Source organism: Coregonus lavaretus (genome assembly GCF_964263955.1).
Source record: "Coregonus lavaretus genome assembly, chromosome: 1".
Lineage (NCBI taxonomy): Eukaryota > Metazoa > Chordata > Actinopteri > Salmoniformes > Salmonidae > Coregonus > Coregonus lavaretus.
Genome location: NC_139988.1, coordinates 48,624,516 through 48,646,314, shown reverse-complemented (window position 1 = coordinate 48,646,314; position 21,799 = coordinate 48,624,516). Strand labels below are relative to the sequence as shown.

At 42.9% G+C, this 21,799-nt stretch overlaps 1 protein-coding gene across 1 annotated transcript in view; it reads right to left on the bottom strand.

Annotated features, from left to right (window-relative positions):
* LOC311134532 (heat shock 70 kDa protein 12A-like) overlaps positions 1-21,799 on the bottom strand; it is a 62,024-nt gene that overhangs the window by 18,827 nt on the left and 21,398 nt on the right. The window contains exons 2-10 of the mRNA XM_084168233.1: positions 20,802-20,878; positions 20,430-20,560; positions 17,060-17,246; positions 15,999-16,103; positions 15,707-15,823; positions 13,211-13,382; positions 6,217-6,303; positions 5,457-5,561; positions 4,701-4,959 (exon numbers count right to left, since the gene is read on the bottom strand). Of these exons, the coding sequence (XP_084024359.1) occupies positions 4,701-4,959; positions 5,457-5,561; positions 6,217-6,303; positions 13,211-13,382; positions 15,707-15,823; positions 15,999-16,103; positions 17,060-17,246; positions 20,430-20,560; positions 20,802-20,878 (1,240 nt within the window). The remainder of the gene's footprint in view (positions 1-4,700; positions 4,960-5,456; positions 5,562-6,216; positions 6,304-13,210; positions 13,383-15,706; positions 15,824-15,998; positions 16,104-17,059; positions 17,247-20,429; positions 20,561-20,801; positions 20,879-21,799) is intronic.

Genomic DNA, 21,799 nt, shown 5'->3' with positions numbered 1-21,799 from the left:
GTACTGTGCAGCCGTTTTCATTGACCTGGCCAAGGCTTTCGACTCTGTCAACCACCGCATTCTTATTGGCAGACTAAATAGCCTTGGTTTCTCAAATGACTGCCTCGCCTGGTTCACCAACTACTTCTCAGATAGAGTTCAATGTGTCAAATCGGAGGGCCTGTTGTCTGGACCTATGGCAGTCTCTATGGCGGTGCCACAGGGTTCAATTCTTGGGCCAACTCTTTTCTCTGTGTATATCAATGACGTCGCTCTTGCTGCTGGTGACTCTCAGATCCACCTCTACGCAGACGACACCATTTTGTATACATCTGGCCCTTCATTGGACACTGTGTTAACAAACCTCCAAACGAGCTTCAATTCCATACAACACTCCTTCAGTAGCCTCCAACTGCTCTTAAACACTAGTAAAACTAAATGCATGCTCTTCAACCGAACGCTGCTTGCACCCGCCCACCCGACTAGAATCACTACTCTAGACGGGTCTGACCTAGAGTATGTGGACAACTACAAATATCTAGGTGTCTGGTTAGACTGTAAACTCTCCTTCCAGACTCACATTAAGAATCTCCAATCCAAAGTTAAATCTAGAATCGGTTTCCTATTTCGCAACAAAGCCTCCTTCACTCATGCTGCCAAACATGCCCTCGTAAAACTGACTATCCTACCGATCCTTGACTTCGGCGATGTCATTTACAAAATAGCCTCCAACACTCTACTCAGCAAATTGGATGTTGTCTATCACAGTGCCATCCGTTTTGTCTCCAAAGCCCCATATAATACCCACCACTGTGACCTGTACGCTCTTGTTGGCTGGTCCTCACTACATATTCGTCGCCAAACCCACTGGCTCCAGGCCATCTATAAATCACTGCTAGGCAAATCCCCGCCTTATCTTAGCTCATTGGTCACCATAGCAACACCCACCCGTAGTCTGCGCTCCAGCGGGTATATCTCACTGGTCATCCCCAAAGCCAACACCTCCTTTGGCCGAAATTCCTTCCAGTTCTCTGCTGCCAATGACTGGAACAAATTGCAAAAATCTCTGAAGCTGGAGACACTTATCTCCCTCACTAACTTTAAGCATCAGTTGTCAGAGCACCTTACCGATCACTGCACCTGTACACAGCCCATCTGAAATTAGCCCGCCCAACTACCTCATCCCTATATTGTTATTTATTTTGCTCATTTGTACCCCAGTATCTCTATTTGCACATCATCTCTTGCACATCATTCCAGTGTTAATACTAAATTGTAATTATTTTGCACTATAGCCTATTTTATTGCCTTACCTCCATAACTTGCTAAATTTGCACACACTGTATATATATGTATTTCTGTTTCTGTATTTTTGATTTTTGACTTTGTTTTGTTTTACCCCATATGTAACTCTGTGTTGTTGTTTTTTTTATCGCACTGCTTTGCTTTATCTTGGCCAGGTCGCAGTTGTAAATGAGAACTTGTTCTCAACTGGTTTACCTGGTTAAATAAAGGTGAAATAAAAAAAAAAAAAAAAAAAAGGGCATTGAAGATGAAACGTGGCTGGGTCTTTCATCATGACAATGATCCCAAACACATCGCCCGGGCAACGAAGGAGTGGCTTCGTAAGAAGCATTTCAAGGTCCTGGAGTGGCCTAGCCAGTCTCCAGATCTCAACCCCATAGAAAATCTTTGGAGGGAGTTGAAAGTCTTTGTTGCCCAGCGACAGCCCCAAAACATCACTGCTCTAGAGGAGATCTGCATGGAGGAATGGGCCAAAATACCAGCAACAGTGTGTGAAAACCTTGTGAAGACTTACAGAAAACGTTTGAGCTGTGTCATTGCCAACAAAGGGTATATAACAAAGTATTGAGAAACTTTTGTTATTGACCAAATACTTATTTTCAACCATAATTTGCAAATAAATTCATTAAAAATCCTACAATGTGATTTTTTTTCTCATTTTGTCTGTCATAGTTGACGTGTACCTATGATGAAAATTACAGGCCTCTCTCATCTTTTTAAGTGGGAGAACTTGCACAATTGGTGGCTGACTAAATACTTTTTTCCCCCACTGTATACAGGGCCGTCTGAAGTTTGCCAATGAACATCTGAATGATTCAGAGGAGAACTGGGTGAAAGTGTTGTGGTCAGATGAGACCGAAATCAAGCTCTTTGGCATCAACTCAACTCCCCGTGTTTGGAAGAGGAGGAATGCTGCCTATGACCCCAAGAACACCATCCCCACCGTCAAACATGGAGGTAGAAACATTATGCTTTGGGGGTGTTTTTCTGCTAAGGGGACAGGACAACTTCACCACATGTACCGTCAAATCTTGGGTGAGAACCTCCTTCCCTCAGCCAGGGCATTGAAAATGGGTCGTGGATATGTATTCCAGCATGACAATGACCCAAAACACATGGCCAAGGCAACAAAGGAGTGGCTCAAGAAGAAGCACATTAAGGTCCTGGAGTGGCCTAGCCAGTCTCCAGACCTTAATCCCATAGAAAATCTGTGGAGGGAGCTGAAGGTTTGAGTAGCCAAACGTCAGCCTCGAAACCTTAATGACTTGGAGAAGATCTGCAAAGAGGAGTGGAACAAAATCCCTCCTGAGATGTGTGCAAACCTGATGGCCAACTACAAGAAACGTCTGACCTCTGTGATTGCCAACAAGGGTTTTGCCACCAAGTACTAAGTCATGTTTTGCAGAGGGGTCAAATACTTATTTCCCTCATTAAAATGCAAATCAATTTATAACATTTTTGACATGTGTTATTCTTTCTCTCACTGTTCAAATAAACCTACCATTAAAATTATAGACTGATCATGTCTTTGTCAGTGGGCAACCGTACAAAATCAGCAGGGGATCAAATCCTTTTTTCCATCACTGTACGTGGTGTCTGTCTCCATGCATTAGCTCTCATGAGACCACTGTTCTTCTACATGTACTGTATACTCATCCCCCTCACTGTGTTCTTATTGTAGCAGATCTTATAGGAGTGTATAGAATCCGTCTGGTATCTTTCGAGAATTATCCTAGATGTGTGTGTGTGTGTGTGCTTGCCAGTGACCTCTCTCTTTTACACAAAGGCTTTTGCAACACAGTGAGACATCCTACATGATTTACAGTTATGACTATGAGACAGAGGACCCGCAGGACCGCTGGAGGTTCAGGTTTCTGGCATCTGAATGTCTTTAAGGGTCCCATGTGTTTAATACAGGATGAAAATCTATACTAATGCAAGACAGTACTGTTAACGGCCAGACTACATGATGGTATCAAAGTGAGACAGGTTCTTTATAAATGCAAGGTTTATTTTTAGTTATTCAGTCATCTTTAGTGAATTCAAGAGCACAATACTGATCCAAACATTCATTAGTGTAACACTACTACTGTACATACTACTGTGTGTAGGCAGGAAGGAAGCATTTCAGACTTGTGTCTTATACAAGGTCATTTGAACTGAATGAACCTGAGTGGGAATACTTAGTCAGCTAATGACACTAGTCTACTGTATTGTACAACAGACGCATCTCTTAATGAGCTGACTAAGGTGGTGGAGGGGGAAAAGTGGTGAATTCTGAATTCCCTGGTTGGCTTACTGGGCATACTAATAGGAGTGACAGTGCACATCAATGAATGGATTTATTGCCCTTGTCCATTTCCGTCATTAGAAAACGAGAGAGGTGAAACTTCCATTCATTGTGACACAGCTTTGCATTTCTGTCAGAGCAGCAACAGTCTGACAAGAGGAAGACATGTACAATAGAAGATTAAAACGAACAGACTGTATAATGGATAATCATTGCCAGTGCCTGGACAACTGATTGATTGATAGAAGTAATCTTCATTGTATAGACTATGTATTGCACTTTTTTCTATGCATTTTACTGTATCGTATTGCATTATGTGTTTTGGTACTATGTCCTGTTTTTAAACACATGTACCCAAATGAATTTCCACTGGTGGGATAATAAAATGTATCTAATCTAATTTATAACACAGTTTTACAAACAAATCGATAATAATGGTCATACAGTGCTATGAAAAAGTATTTCATGGTTCCTTCTATTAAGGCAAGTCGTCCAGGTCCTGAGGCAGCAAAGCATCTCCAAACCATCACACCACCACCACAATGCTTGACCTTTGGTATGATGTTCTTACTGTGGAATGCAGTGTTTGGTTTTCGCCAGGCAAAAAGTTGACTCAAGTTTGCCAAAAAGCACCTGGATGATCATCAAGACTCTTGGAAGAACGTTCTATGGACAGATGATTCAAAAGTATAACTTTTTGGACGACATGGTTCCAGTAATGCCTGGCGGAAACCAAACTCTGCATTCCACAGTAAGAACATCATACCAAAGGTCAAGCATGGTGGTGGTGGTGTGATGGTTTGGGGATGCTTTGCTGCCTCAGGACCTGGACGACATGCCTTAATAGAAGGAACCATGAATTCTGCTCTGTATCAGAGAATTCTACAGGAGAATGTCAGACCATCCGTCTGTGAGCTGAAGCTGAAGCGCAGCTGGGTCATGCAGCAAGACAATGATCCAAAACACACAATCAAGTCTATATGAAAATAATAAGTAATCGGGTAATCACTCAATAGAGAGTTGAGTGAGCTCTAGATTTTCAGTGTATTCTGTATCCTGTACCAATCCTCTAACCCTCCTCTGCAATCACACACACACACTCACATACGCACACACACAAACTCACTTGCTCTTGCGCAGGGCGTGCTCCACACTGTGACCTCTGAACTTCTTGTAGTAGTCGATGAAGGAGAAGGGCAGGTTGATATTCAGGGGGTTGGTCCTGTCCGGGGCCGCGGCCCGTTTCCGGGATTCAAACGCAATCATCAGATCCACCCAGGCAGCTGGCCGCTTGATCTTAAACTGATCGATGAAGTCGGGCCCGAAGATCTTACACAGGAGCTTCTCAAACTCATAGTCAATACCGATGGAGCCATAAGGACCGCCTGAGGAAGCGAAAATGAGGGTCAATAACAGCTCAAATGACTCGAGTCTTAGAGTCCACAGAACAGATGGGATGCATGGACCCTGATTAAGCCTACTGTTAAACTTCTCCTTTTAAAGTGTTTTTTTTAGTCTAGGAGTCCATGTTTAGCACATGGGTATGCGTGAACTTTACTCCTCAGTTTGAAGTTTCCCCACTTGAGCCAGCGATCAGCTAGCTTTTCGCGTGGCGCAGACTGGTGAGACACTTCAGGACGGAGGTCGCGTGTGCTAGCTAGGCAGAGGTCCCTAGTTCGCGTCAGGAATGGGCCGAATTAGGAGGAAATGGTACTCGCTAAGCAAGCAGTGTGACGTCCTTTACACATGCATCCACCCCAGAATGTGATAGAACAGCCAGAAGAATGTGATTGTTTTTGTATCGAGGATACTGCCTAGATCCATCTCAGTGTAACATGCATTCAGTGAGAGCTGCTATATGAGCATTGAGCATTCTCTTTACCTGAGGCCTTATAGAGCTCCTTGAGATGTCCCTCAGGGAGCCGTATCTGATGGACTGTGAGGTCAACCGTTCCGCCACCACAGTCAACCACTACATAGCGGTCACCTGGGGACACGGAGAGAGAGAAACGTAATTGGAGGAGAAGTAGCAGAAGACTATAGTGGTAGCCAATAACGCCTCTGAAGCATGACTTGTGACAATTTCCTTTAAAAGCCGCTTCTGTTTTTGGGACACACTCAGTGGATGTTCAGCATGAGTAGTCATGACGCCATCTTGCCTAAAACCCAAAATGAGTACTGGCGAACTAGATACAGTGTAGCTACTATAACACTGTGGCATGGAAGAGGGAGATAGAGGATAAGACAATTGGTATACTGGATTTCAGTCTTTTTATACAGTAGATAACCTACTATCACCATGCCCACACTGTCACAGTGGTCAGTAATCACCATGTGATCATGTAATCAACCATACGATCACTGACATGTCAACATCCAGCCAAACCTACAGGAAGCATTTGATTAGTAGAGAAATGTCATCGACTAGACTGTAAAAGCATGAGGTTATTAGCAAACACTAGAAAGATATTAAGTAGAGTAGATCCTCCCACTCAATAAGCATGATGTTGTTGTTTTTCAGGGCAGCGAATAACCAGCACGATGCATGATCAGCAGTATAAGAAACAGCAGGAGCAAATACTGTAGAGCGAGGGAGGGAGAGAGAGAGAAACAGAAGCGTAAAAGAGAGAAAGAGACTCTACCTTCTTCCAGTTCCGACCAAAGCTCCCCTATGACATTTTCCACCAAAAAGGTGCGGCTCTGCCGTTTGCTCCGGACATGCTCCTTGGCTGGTTATTGACAGAGAGAGAATGACTGAGTGTGAGAAGGGTGGAAGCGCTTTGGTGAAGCTGTGTGGGTCATACAATGTAAGTCAAGCGACAGGATGATAGGACTATATGATGTCTAGGATGGATGTGTGAAGTCAGTGGCAGAACTCCAGAACTGTCCATATAGCCTAACTGCAGGTACCCATCCCAGAAACTGTGTTGACTTGCAGGAATTAGGAAATCCATTGTGAGACTATCTGGATCTAGTGTTTCCGTTTCAGTTTTTTATAGTCAAACTGTATTTTTATTAGCATATACAGTGGGGGAAAAAAGTATTTAGTCAGCCACCAATTGTGCAAGTTCTCCCACTTAAAAAGATGAGAGAGGCCTGTAATTTTCATCATAGGTACAGGTCAACTATGACAGACAAATTGAGAAACAAAAATTGTAGACCTGCACCAGGCTGGGAAGACTGAATCTGCAATAGGTAAGCAGCTTGGTTTGAAGAAATCAACTGTGGGAGCAATTATTAGGAAATGGAAGACATACAAGACCACTGATAATCTCCCTCGATCTGGGGCTCCACACAAGATCGCACCCCGTGGGGTCAAAATGATCACAAGAACGGTGAGCAAAAATCCCAGAACCACACGGGGGGACCTAGTGAATGACCTGCAGAGAGCTGGGACCAAAGTAACAAAGCCTACCATCAGTAACACACTACGCCGCCAGGGACTCAAATCCTGCAGTGCCAGACGTGTCCCCCTGCTTAAGCCAGTACATGTCCAGGCCCATCTGAAGTTTTCTAGAGTGCATTTGGATGATCCAGAAGAGGATTGGGAGAATGTCATATGGTCAGATGAAACCAAAATAGAACTTTTTGGTAAAAACTCAACTCGTCGTGTTTGGAGGACAAAGAATGCTGAGTTGCATCCAAAGAACACCATACCTACTGTGAAGCATGGGGGTGGAAACATCATGCTTTGGGGCTGTTTTTCTGCAAAGGGACCAGGACGACTGATCCGTGTAAAGGAAAGAATGAATGGGGCCATGTATCGTGAGATTTTGAGTGAAAACCTCCTTCCATCAGCAAGGGCATTGAAGATGAAACATGGCTGGGTCTATCAGCATGACAATGATCCCAAACACACCGCCTGGGCAACGAAGGAGTGGCTTCGTAAGAAGCATTTCAAGGTCCTGGAGTGGCCTAGCCAGTCTCCAGATCTCAACCCCATAGAAAATCTTTGGAGGGAGTTGAAAGTCCGTGTTGCCCAGCGACAGCCCCAAAACATCACTGCTCTAGAGGAGATCTGCATGGAGGAATGGGCCAAAATACCAGCAACAGTGTGTGAAAACCTTGTGAAGACTTACAGAAAACGTTTGACCTGTGTCATTGCCAACAAAGGGTATATAACAAAGTATTGAGAGACTTTTGTTATTGACCAAATACTTATTTTCCACCATAATTTGCAAATAGATTCATAAAAAGTCCTACAATGTGATTTTCTGGATTTCTTTTCTCATTTTGTCTGTCATAGTTGACGTGTACCTATGATGAAAATTACAGGCCTCTCTCATCTTTTTAAGTGGGAGAACTTGCACAATTGGTGGCTGACTAAATACTTTTTTTCCCCACTGTACACTACCGGTCAAAAGTTTTAGAACACCTACTCATTCAAGGGTTTTTCTTATTTTTTTACTATTTTCTACATTGTAGAATAATAGTGAAGACATCAAAACTATGCAGTAACGAAAGAAGTGTTAAACAAATCAAAATATATTTTATATTTGAGATTCTTCAAATAGCCACCCTTTGCCTTGATGACAGCTTTGCACACTCTTGGAATTCTCTCAACCAGCTTCATGAGGTAGTCACCTGGAATGCAATTCAATTAACAGGTGTGCCTTGTTAAAAGTTAATTTGTGGAATTTCTTTCCTTCTTAATGTGTTTGTGAGAAGATAGGGGGGGTATACAGAAGATAGCCCTATTTGGTAAAAGACAAAGTCCATATTATGGCAAGAACAGCTCAAATAAGCAAAGAGAAACGACAGTCCATCATTACTTTAAGACATGAAGGTCAGTGAATACGAAACATTTCAAGAACTTTGAAAGTTTCTTCAAGTGCAGTCGCAAAAACCATCAAGCACTATGATGAAACTGGCTCTCATGAGGACTGCCACAGGAATGGAAGACCCAGAGTTACCTCTGCTGCAGAGGATACGTTCATTAGAGTTACCAGCCTCAGAAATTGCAGCCCAAATAAATTCTTCACAGAGTTCAAGTAACAGACACAGCTCAACATCAACTGTTCAGGGGAGACTGCGTGAATCAGGCCTTCATTTACATTTACATTTTAGTCGTTTAGCAGACGCTCTTATCCAGAGCGACTTACAGTTAGTGAGTGCATACATAAAAAAATAAATCATACTGGCCCCCCGTGGGAATCGAACCCACAACCCTGGTGTTGCAAACGCCATGCTCTACCAACTGAGCTACATCCCTGCCGGCCATTCCCTCCCCTACCCTGGACGAATTGTGCGCCGCCCCTGCGATACAGTGCCTTAGACCACTGCGTCACTCAGGAGGTCGACTTCATGGTCGAATTGCTGCAAAGAAACCACTACTAAAGGACACCAATAAGAAGAAGAGACTTGCTTGGGCCAAGAAACACGAACAATGGACATTAGACCTGTGTAAATGTGTCCTTTGGTCTGGAGTCCAACCGTCGTGTCTTTGTGAGACGCGGTGTGGGTGAACGGATGATCTCCGCATGTGTATTTCCCACCATAAAGCATGGAGGAGGTGTTATGGTGTGGGGGTGCTTTGCTGGTGACACGGCCTGTGATTTATTTAGGCACTTAACCAGCATGGCTACCACAGCATTCTACAGTGATACGCCATCCCATCTGGTTTGGGCTTAGTGGGACTATCATTTGTTTTTCAACAGGACAATGACCCAACACACCTCCAGGCGGTGTAAGGGCTATTTTACCAAGAAGGAGAGTGATGGAGTGCTGCATCAGATGACTTGGCCTCCACAATCCCCCGACCTCAACCAAATTGAGATGGTTTGGAATGAGTCGGACCGCAGAGTGAAGGAAAAGCAGCCAACAAGTGCTCAGCATATGTGGGAACTCCTTCAAGACTGTTAGAAAAGCATTTCAGGGTAGCTATTTGAAGAATCTCAAATATAAAATATATTTTGATATGTTTAAAAAGTTTTTGGTTACTACATGATTCCATATGTGTTATTTCATAGTTTTGATGTCTTCACTATTATTCTACAATGTAGAAAATAGTAAAAATAAAGAAAAACCCTTGAATGAGTAGGTGCAGCAGGTAGCTTAGTGGTTAAGAGCGTTGTGCCAGTAACCGAAAGGTCGCTGGTTCTAATCCCCGAGCCGACTAGGTGAAAAATCTGTCGATGTGCCCTTGAGCAAGGCACTTAACCCTAATTGCTCATGCTCTGGATCAGAGCATCTGCTAAAATGACTAAAATGTAAAATCTAGGTGTTCTAAAACTTTTGACCGGTAGTGTATGCTGATGAAATGTTCTTCCTATGGGGAAAAAAATGTGTTAGCTGCAAAGGGATGAGAGAACACTGGCCAAGGAAATGACATTCTACTCTAAATGTTCAGAACTGTAGAATGCACTTATGATCAGTACTTACAGGCTAATGATGACATTAATTGCATATGGACCTTGTAATCACTGGTTGAAAACAGGACAATAGTAGTAGTAGCATGACCACATCAACCAAGATGTCAGAAGGACATTTCCTCCAACAGAGTGGAAACAATACGAAGGGGAAGGAGGACTTTCCTACTCCCATTAGTCCTCAGGAGGGTGTGATAGTGGGGTCTATCTATGTCACCATTACCTCTTCCGTCAACATGTCAAAACACAATGAAGAAATAACCTTCCAGGAATGCTGTGAGAACGTTATGAGTTAGCTATGGTGGAAGCTGCTCGAGTAGAGGATCGGCCATTATGGGAAAGTTAATGTAAGTAGGAAACAGCAGCAGCTGGACAGAGAGTACACTTTCCCTTCCCGTAGGTTTCCCTTCCAACATAAAAACACCTCGGTTGGAAAAGAGTTGTAACATCCTGTTGGAAACACCATCATTAGGGAGGGGACATTGACTTTTTGTCCAACCTCTGACCTCTGCATTGCTACTGAAGGCAAGGCACACACAATCTGACCATTTATCGCAGAGTTTATTTCAAACCAACTAAATATTTCATAATTACTATGGAAAGACTGATGATAGAGTAGAAGATATTTCCATTGGATGGTGCTACATCGTCCTCGCCGGTTCTAAAATCCAGTATTTAGACTTGGGATACTTTGAGCACCATTTTCGAAAACAAACTCGGCATTTTACAGGAATGTAAAGATATAGGATAAATACAAACTCTGCAAGTCTTACAGTATGTGCTCATAATCATAGCTTTAGGCCCAGACCTAAACTGACCAGACGCAGACTAAAGCAGGTCATTAGAGAGTTTATAAAAGAAAAACATAGGAACACATCTGCTCCAAAGAGACACCAATAGCCTTCCGCTCTATAACAGCATGAGATTAGCATTGTAAACCATGATGGAGGCAATGAACATTGCATCAAATCAATTAACTTCATCCAAGAACCGTAAGGTAACAAGTGTCTAGTTACAGAGCAAATACTGTTCTCATATTGTTGCAGTGAGTATTCAGCATCAACAATACTAATGAATACAGTACAGTATATCATCTCTCATCTCAGTTCTTATGTGTGGGCGAATCATATCGAATTCAAACTAAAGCTACAGTACTACTATATAACCATAACAAATGAATCACATTCAGCTAATTATCGGTTTGACATAAAATACTTGGCATTCAAGGAATGGAGCCTATCGTTTTAAATTGACGCATTGGATAAATGGCAGCCTCTCACCAAGGTCACAGACACCTGGGAGAATGGATTCAATCCATGTTCCATGGGCTCCCAGCTCCTATTACATAGGTCTAGGACTTCTTTGAACACTATTACTATTCACAAGCCTCAGTGAATATGTCGATGACACAATGCTTCAATTGAACCAACACTATAGGTGAAATACACAGTCCCCTGCTGTCAAAGATCAACAATCTCTATAAATGACTTTTGAAAGACGTTGATACACTCTCTAAAAGAGAAAATGGAAATAAATGACACATTATTACCATCTGTCTTTCTTTGATAGAACTCGGGATGGAGAATATTATGGAGGAAACATTGCTTTGAGGGACATAAAATAGCCTTCAGCTTCTGTATAGAAGTTCAACCTCCTTAATTCGCATAAGGTGAGCTGTTAAACTAAAATAAATGGGAGATGAATCATTTCCATTCATGCAAGTGAATGCTTCTGTGAGTGTCGTTTTGTCCTATCCCTAGTCAACAGCATAGAGAGATAGGACTGAAGGGCACTAAGCTTCTCAATCTCTGGTTTAGATGATCTATGGAGAACCAAAACTATTTCCCGAAACAAAAGATTGATGATTTAATAATGTTTACATATCTTGCACTACTCATCTCATATGTATATACTGTATTCTATAATATTCTACTGTATCTAAGTCCATGCCGCTCTGTCATTGCTTGTCCATATATGTATATATTCTTAAATTCCATTCCTTATTTAGATTTGTGTGTATTGGGTATTTGTTGTGAAATTGTTAGATATTACTTGTTAGATATTACTGCACTGTCGGAGCAAGAATTACAAGCAATTCGCTACACCCGCAATAACATCTGCTTAACACGTGTATGTGCCAAATAAAATTTGATTTGACTTGATGAGTGAGAGAGAGGAAAGGCTTGAGGGAGTTTATGGTCATTTGCGATTGGTGATTCACATGCTGTCAAATATGAGATTGGATTTCATTGGATAATATGGACCAGTTCTAATGTGGCATTATTTAGTATTTGAATGACCTTTTGTACATTCAGATATCAGTACAGTTCCCATGCTACATCCTGAATACAAAAAGTTATAGGCCAATTTTCCCATTGTATTCAAGGGCTCATGAACATTTTAGGAAAAAGAAACAAAAGCAAATAGACATGGAGTGTGATGATTTGTATTTGTCCATGCATTTTTTGTGTCTGAATATGAAAATAAAAGTTATGTTAGGGTTGAGGATATTGTCCCATACACATTATCCGTTGAGAGGAAATGTATGTTTAAGATTAATTGAAGGCACTGGTTGTTTGACTATTAGCAGCATTTTACATAAACGTACAATATCACTATAACAAACCTACAATATCACTGCAGAAATCTGTGACCTGACTTGAGCGGGAAGACGGTTTTCCCCGGCCACCACTACCTCTCCATCGTGAAAAAGTTATCCAGAATGATTCTACAGACAAAAACACAGATTTTACACTTTTTGGAATGATAAGCCTCCCGAGTGGCGCAGTGCCACTAGAGATCCTGGTTCCAATCCAGGCTCTGTCATGGCCGGCCGCGACCGGGAGACCCATGGGGCGGCGCACAATTGGCCCAGCGTCGTCCAGGGTAGGGGAGGGAATGGCCGGCATGGATGTAGCTCAGTTGGTAGAGCATGGCGTTTGCAACGCCTGGGTTGTGGGTTCGATTTCCACGGAGGGTATGAAAAAAATTAAATAAAAAATAAAACAAATAATGTGTGCACTCACTAAATGTAAGTCGCTCTAGATAAGAGCGTCTGTTAAATGACCCCCCCCCAAAAAAAAAAAAATATATATAAGCATGCTTGTCGTCCAATAACCAATCTATAGTCCAAGATTAGTTTGAGAGGCACATACTGTATGAAATCGCCACATGGGGGATGCAAAATGTTACCATGGTATATTATTGTGATGTTCAATGTGATGCTCATATTCTGATTGGCCTGTGGGGTGACTGGGGTGGGATTTACCCTGGGTCATCCCTGCCCCCACATTCTCAGTGGGGCTGAAACCATTCTGGTTGGTCTTGGTGCCAATGTCAATCATCTGGTGGAGGCGGAGCTTGCGGCAGTAGATGGAGGCTGCCTCGGGCTCAAGGGCAATGATCAGCTGCTCTGGGTTGTCACGGGGAACCAGACCAGCCTAGAGGACGGCAGAGCACAGACAGGAAATACAGGACATCAGCTTTTTCCTTAACAGGTCTCAGAAAGATGACCCGAATAAATCCAGCATTGTGAATAACTGTCTTGTAAGTTACTATGAACATCCCTCATTGGTAAGTATTCAGGGTATGCTAAGGATTCAAGATACCTCAAAATAGAAAGCAAGACAATAAGGCTGTCAGTATCAAACTATTTGCTGAATTAATTTTGTAACATCAAAGTTACAACATCTACATACCCTTATACGGTAATACAATACTGTGTAAATACCATATACAGCTGAAAAGGAACAATTTAACACGACCATCATTAATCTAAAACATAATCTAGTTCACTACTAAATGATAAATAGCTTTTGGAAAAATATTGGCCTCATGGGCAGGCCACAGATTTGAATAAGGGATAAATCATGCAATCCTAACATAAAAGGAATTCCCAAAAGCTATTACATTTCTTGAAACAATGCCTTAACTTGAAGACCTATCAATCAACACATGCTGTGCTGGCTGGTTTGTGTTTCTGTCCACAATATACACAGAAAAAGACAGGCAAAGTATAAAAGCTGAACATTGCATCACATTCCTCTGCTCTGTGAGATCTGCATGTTGCGGTGAAGGAGTCGAGGAGAGTGAAGAGGAAAGGAGGAGAGGGAGACGTGGGTTAGGTAGGGGTGTCCCGTTTCTCCCAGTACCAGTAATAAATGATCCAGCCAGAGGATGCTGAGTCACTGCAGATGCGCAGTCTAAAGAGCCTCTCTCCTCTCCGTCTCTCCTCTCCCTCTATGTCTCTCCTCTCCCTCTATATCTCACGCTCTCTCACTCTGTCTTAACCTCTCCTCCATCTCTCCTTCCCGGTCTCCTTCTATTTCTCTCTCCCCTCTCTCCTCCTCCTCTCTCTCCAGCCCATCCTCTTTGTTCACTGCAGAGGGGAGGGTGGTGTCGCTATCCGGCGGCCGCAGCCTCAGACAGACTGCCACACCCATGAGACCCTCTCTCACACATACTAATGTACTGTACCTCCACCCCTCCCCCCTCACACACCCATTCCTCCAGCCCTCCCTCCTCACACACCCACTCCACCACCCCTCCCTCCTCACACACTCACTCCTCCACCCCTCCCTCCTCACACACCCATTCCTCCAGCCCTCCCTCCTCACACACCCACTCCACCACCCCTCCCTCCTCACACACCCACTCCACCACCCCTCCCTCCTCACACACCCACTCCACCACCCCTCCCTCCTCACACACCCACTCCACCACCCCTCCCTCCTCACACACCCACTCCACCACCCCTCCCTCCTCACACACCCACTCCACCACCCCTCCCTCCTCACACACTCACTCCTCCACCCCTCCCTCCTCACACACCCATTCCTCCAGCCCTCCCTCCTCACACACCCACTCCACCACCCCTCCCTCCTCACACACTCACTCCACCACCCCTCCCTCCTCACACACCCACTCCACCACCCCTCCCTCCTCACACACCCACTCCTCCACCCCTCCCTCCTCACACACCCACTCTTACTATGCTGTAAGCTGGCATGTCTGTATTGTGGAATAGTATACATTGGAGTTACAGTATACTGTCTTGTAGGGATCTGTAGAACCAAGGTATTCGTCATATTTATTTTCCTCTCCCCTCACAGTCTATTGAGAATTCTCACAATAGACACTTCATTCTCTTCCTCTATTCTCATCCTCAGTATGCACACTCTCCCTGCTATCCCTTGTCCCACTGTCTTATCCTCAAATTCTCTCTCTTGGGACGACTCTTAGTGATGAAATTATCCCTCTCCCTGGTGGCTGCCTCCAGCTGCTCTCCCTCTCCTCTCTGTCCTCTCCTCTACTGCAGTCGTGGTGGATCAGTCTTTCTCTCTCTGCCCCCACACAGGAAAGAGAGCGAGAGAGAGCGAGAGGGGGAGGGTAGTCGTCACTGTCTGGCACTGCAGCTCCAGAGCAGCTACCAACCTCTCTCCTATAGGTAATACATCACAGCAGCAGCAGCAGCCAGGGTGGTAAAGCTAATCATGCACCGTCATCACTTTCTCTCCCAAGTACTTGCAGTACCTCTGCCAAACGAGAGCTAGTGGCGAGACTGTATGGACGCATCATTTACGCTGAGGGGGATAGATGGTTTGAGCAGAATACAGCAGACAGTAATTTGAAACAAGGAATATTTGACTTTCAACCTTACAATGCGTGTCTGTGTGTGTATATGCATGCATGAGCATATGTGCCTCCCTGTGTGATTGCATGCGTGTGCACATGGACATGTGTTGATTGACAGGGGCCAACCCACCTTGTAGGCCGCCTCCCTCATGAACTGCTTGGCTGGCATTTTCCAGATGGCTGGCACTGTGATGACCCATCTGATGTCTGCATTGTCAAACTCTGCACCCGCCTGGTCACTCAACTCCTGCACCGGATCACATCAAACATGGCATCTCTGTTCCCTGACCCACCATAACATCAGCACTATCGCTGAGCATTAAGAGCTATTTCTAATTCATATAAGATACATGCATTCAATATGAAACTCATGTTTTTTTGCATGTTAATATACCATGCAGTAGAACCTGGTAATACTTTACCTTTAGTGCTTGCTCCTTGAAGAACGCCAGAGCGTATGCAAAAATATCAATAGCTTTTACTCTCTTCCCATTGGCTGCATGGAGTTCTGTGTCGATGGAGAGATTCTGATTGGGGGTAAGAAGTGATGACAGACAAAACTAAAGTTCAACATTATCGTAATCTTTTAATTTAAACACCCAACAAACATCTACTGATAAATACTAAGACAGATCCAGTCAACATACTCAGCCTTATCCAAATAATGTCAATTTGTACCTCTATGGTAAAATATGTGCAATAACAGTAGCCTGAGCCAACAGTTACTGGCGGTGTTATCTCTTACTTGGCACAGAACACAGCACTTCAAGAGCTTGCTGCAACGTCAGCTCAGGGCAGCCAAGCTGCTAGCCCAATAATGGACTAAAGGAGCCTAACGTTACTCCTTATAGTCCAAGGACCTTACATGTTCTGTTTAAAGGGCGAATTGGCTCTGGAAGCCAAAACAGCCAAATACGCCATCTAAACGTGAATCGATTCTCAATTGCGGTACGGTTCTAGAAACATAAATCCCTTTAGTTTCATATCACATCAAAATAACTTCATAAATGCAAAACATACACTTACTGTACACTGTTTTAACCGGCTTTAATACAGTTGCAGCCGACAGTATTTTTCAGTCTTACATTTACACACAGGTGTTAGGAGACGCAGATAGCTAATTAGCACAGGTAGTCGACTCTGTCTTCCGTCTGTTTTCCATAAACACTAACATGGAGATATGGCTGTATGGGAACACTAACCCTAACCCTGTGTAACAATTTAACGTTTTATGTATTTATTATTATTTCTCACTGATATGAAAGATAAGGTCCTTATGCTTCCAAAACCGTACCACAAGTGATGCGTGTTAATGTTCAAACCGAGCATCAGGGCTCTTAACAAAACTCCCCCGTATAGCAGACGCCTTCGTCCAATGACTCTTTGTGTAATGTAATGGAACTGAGAGTCTTGATCAAGGGCTACCAAGCTGCCAGCCCTGCACAAGGGCAGACAGAGAGTAATAAGGGAAGTGTGTGTTTACCGCAGTTGTATGGAGTTTCATTTTGAACTTCTCCAGGTAGAGCCAGTGCTTGGACTCGGTAGTGTCCAGGTCGTGGTAGAAGTCACGTGCTGCGTAGCCAAAACTATGGAACTTCCTGTCCGGGGTCAGGAGGATGGTGGTAGGCGTCTTCTGATTGGACACTCCGGGGTCGCCGCCCTCCCAGCGTCTGGGGAATGACCACAAAACATTTAAACCAATGAACAACTTGGTTAAGTCAATGTATTTAAGTTGAAGTTTTACCCTAATTTCAATGTTTACAACGCTGGTTCAAATGAGATGAAAACAGTACTGGTTGATGACTTTTTTTCAAATCCAATGTATTTTCCACGTTGATTCCACGTCACAATACGTTGACAAATTACGTTGATTCAACCAGTGTGTGCCCAGTGGGATCTATCTTTCATCTGTTGAAACAACTGGTTGAAAACTAAGTAGGCCTACTTGCGAATGATACTGGTCAATTATTAAAGGCCCAGACAATTCCCTACAGTGCATTTTCTCTATTTTTGTCAAAGGGTTCAATATGGCTCAATAAGATGGAATGCATAAAAGCATTGATGTATCCTGTCAATATTCCAACCTGAACTAAAAGACAACAGACATGTCCAAGGTTAATCACACACATTCAAGTAGTGTGTCCTCATCAGTGCCTCGTTGTCAGTCTAATGGCTTTCTGAACCTGACCTACACGCTAATTGAGCTACACTAGTTCTGGGCAAATGAAGGCTAACTATAATTAGTTTGGTTTCCTTGGAGATGAGTATATGTTTGCTAAGTGCCCTGATGAGATTATGGGTCTGTCTCACTGGGGGAGAAGCCTGCTGTGATGGACTCATTTGGAACATTTGGGGGAAACCACTGGATGCTCACTGCTAATCTAAATTATGATGGAGATTATCTTGGGCTCTTTTGCGCACAATCCGAGTTTATCATTGATAGTTCAGATGTTCTTCATCATCATCATTATGATCATTGTCATCACCATGACCATATTCATCATCATGCTAGATGGTATGTCCACAACCCTATGGGTATCATGATCCTCTTTGAAAATTCTGCTCCACTCCAAATCACATCATAGTGTTTCATGATCATGCTCTATAAAGCCCTAATCTATGCTTGGTTACTAATTAACATGGTCATTTGATACAATCCAACAATCCAGACCTGAAGCCTATTTATTCAAAACTCATTCTGTCACATGATTCAACATTGCAACAACATAGCCTCAATGTGACTGCATCTGCGTGTTAGTCATTGTAACAGAAATTAAAACATGGTTGTGATTTAAACTTTTTGCTGAATGCAAATAATTTCACAGTATAGCTAAACTGATCTACATGTACGAACATGACAGGTGAAAAATAGCTAGCCTACTGTATAACATGACCTTACATGGTCTGGACTGGAATATGCCTTACTGAATTAACAGCTCACTGAATAATGCATTAAGGACTGAGAGTCTGTAAATTATGCATTTATTTTCACTGTGCGTACAGTCTGTAAGACTGGCATTTAGAGCAGTGGGTAGCCAGAGGTCAGATCTCTGACAATCACAATCTAAAAGCCTTAGTGCACATACAGTACATATTACTAAATAAAGGATGGCTTACTGCAAAACTTAGCAGGAGCAGAAATTCTATCTAAAAAAATCAACACACCAAAAAATATTGTCAGTTGAAAGAGTAAGAGTGTTGGGAAGTTATTGAGGAACTTCAGGAACTGGCAGCCATTTTGGAATAGCTGTTTTTGTCTCAAGTTGGTTTTCTATTGGTTTGAGTGTTTAGCTATGCAATTGGATTCCTGCTCCATTGTGAGGGCCAGCTACAGTGAGGACAGGGGATGAATACTAATGTCTATGTCATAGAGACGCAAATTGCTGATGCTCACTATCAATACACCAATGCATTCCTCCTCTATTCAAAGAGGAGTTCTACCCTGAAATCTCTATCATGTGAAAACTAAAATGTTACAGCACCCCAAAAGAGTTCATTTGAGGTATGGGCAAACTTTACAGATCCAGTCTGAGGGCTCATCCTGAGAAGCCAATGTTTATGTAAGGATTTGGAGAAGATGGTTAAATCCAAACTAAATAATCTTAGAGCTCTGGGTGTTTTCACTGCAAGGTCTAGTAGTACTTGTAAAAATATATTGCTCAACTGTTATCTGATGTCTGGAGTTAATGACAGGAGAGGATTCCCCAATAGATGCTTCTCTCAGTCTGGGTCTCTCTGTGTGTCTCTGTGTTTCATCACCCTAAGGATGTGACATTAATGATTTTATTTAGAACAAAGACATAGAAAGAGTTGTATGTTATTCAGGACATAATTTCTACATCTCTGTGTAGGGGCTAGTGTTACTGTTCTACCTACTAGTCTAACCAACCAACGTTTTAAAACTGCTACAGAATTGAAGAGTTTCACCGTTGACTGTGATTTTTCGGTGCTAGAAAGTGTTACCTGTTTTCAGTTCATATTTTGCAAGAGGGAAAGTGCTGATTTTGATTGAGAGTCATGCATAAAACTGTAACAAGTTGTATATAGAGTTTACAGACATGGTTTCTCTATGGAAAACTCCTTATAACTATTGGTGATTGCCAGTTAAATCAACAAGTTTAGCTATGAATTGAAAAATTATTAAAATCAACAAAAACCTGCAACCACACTGGCCTTTTACAGATAAGATTGGCCACCCCTTCTCTAAGATATCCATGAACTCAAAGTTCAAATAGGGCCCCTAAAACTAGTGCATGAAACCATATAAACACCTGTCAGTTTTGTGAGGGACTGCAATGTACTGTATGGAGGTTGGCCCTGGTGCCTGGCACACACAGGGGAGAGAGTTGAACTTAGTGTTTTATGGGTCAGAGGATCTCAGGACTGTAGTCCAGCTGGGTCCTCAGCTCAGTGAACCAGCTCCCCCTCCCAGCGCTAACAGGACCATTACACTGACTGGGGCCATGACGACTGCCAATGAGGCATATAAGTGGTGAGAGGGAGCAAACACTGTTTCATCTGACTTCTAAAGACAATCATTGGAATTCAGTTAGAAGCCTCTGTGCCCTATACATCTCCATTTGATGACAATGAATTTGAGGAGCAATACTTTGATGAACAACTTTAACCTGGCTATCAGCAACCCTTCTGGTATGATTACGCCTAGATAAGGGCTAAGAACAGAAAGTAGCACTATGCATTCTTATCATTTTTAGCTATCTCTTCTGCATCACCTGCCAGACAACTGCTACAGAAAAGAACAGCCTGACCTGAGCGCACCTCCCTATGACTCCTTCAATCGCTCTCTCTCCTCCTGCTACCAGGGACTGCATTGCAGCGTTGGCTTGGCTCACCTCATGGTGTGAATGCATTCTGGCTCCTTAGTGAAGGCGTAAGCATAGCCGCTGGAAGTGGTGCCAAAGTCGATAGCAACCACCACAACGAACGAAGGTCCCGTGTTGGCATTCGAGTCCGTGTCATTTTGCTGAGGTGGAGAGGACAGAAAACTGGAGTCAACAAATGGAGAACGTTTAAGGAGATGTGTGAATTATTCTGGATGGAAAAGCCGATGGCTAGTTGATGAGTTAAAAAGACGTGTGGTGAATCTCTCATTCCAATCTCGCCTACCAATCTCGCCTACCAATCTCTCATAACAAAGTAATGGAGTTGTTTGACTTCATTCGGCACTTATCTCCACACAGAATATTCCATGGTATGTTTCTTACCTGAATGTGTGAGGGTGACAGTGGGGTGATGCCAGGGTCACCCATGCTCTTTGCTGGAGAGGGAGTTGCCATTGCAGCTGAGGAGAGAGAAGTAGATACAACATGAGTGGTAAAACAACAACAAACAACAGATAGCTCAATCAAAATAATGAGATTAAGGACATACTGTATGTCCATTAGTATATTGTCACTCCCTATTTCACAACAATTCATAGAAATTGTGCAGCTGTGATCTTAGTTTTGATTGTTCAGTCATCCTCTGATAATACACTACAAAGAATATTCCCATTCTAATCTTTTATTTGAAGCTCCTAACTATATAACAACTCTTCATTTAAGAGAAAACGGCTGATGCACCTGCCTTTTAAACAAAACACCATTTGAATTGAATTAAAGATGGTATTTGTCCATTTGCCACCACTTTCATTAGCTTCACTTAACAGTGCAGCACTTATGAAAAGGCCCTTTGTCAATGCACAATAATAGTGCTTCCTCTACAGTTTTAAGTGTCTGGGGATGGTTTCTCAACGGGACATCATGTTATCTGTCCGTTTTCCACATCGCTTGTCCTTTTCTCGCCCTTACAGAGTGGCTGAGTGGCCCGAATCCCCACAATGCACTTTGCTTGGTAATTACTGTATGGAATTACGGACCACCTGTGGATAGACTCCATCTTCTCCACCCCTTCCCCCATACCCCCATCCTAAAATCATAACCTTGAGTCTTATTTTAGAGGGGCAATCTGCATTTCCTACATCCATTTTTGGACTTTTAATTTCAATGAATGATATACACATTGATTCTTGGAGAACATCACTTATAAAGGCCGCATGAGCTTAGCTCTTACTGTCGTGCTGCAACCTGGACGTAGACGTAACACAGCAAATGTAAATCTGACTCCCTCCATTTAGTATGATATGTTACGTTTTGTATGGTATTTATTAATTTGTGGATATCCATCATCAATTTTGTGTGATATGTTATGAATTACAATTGTT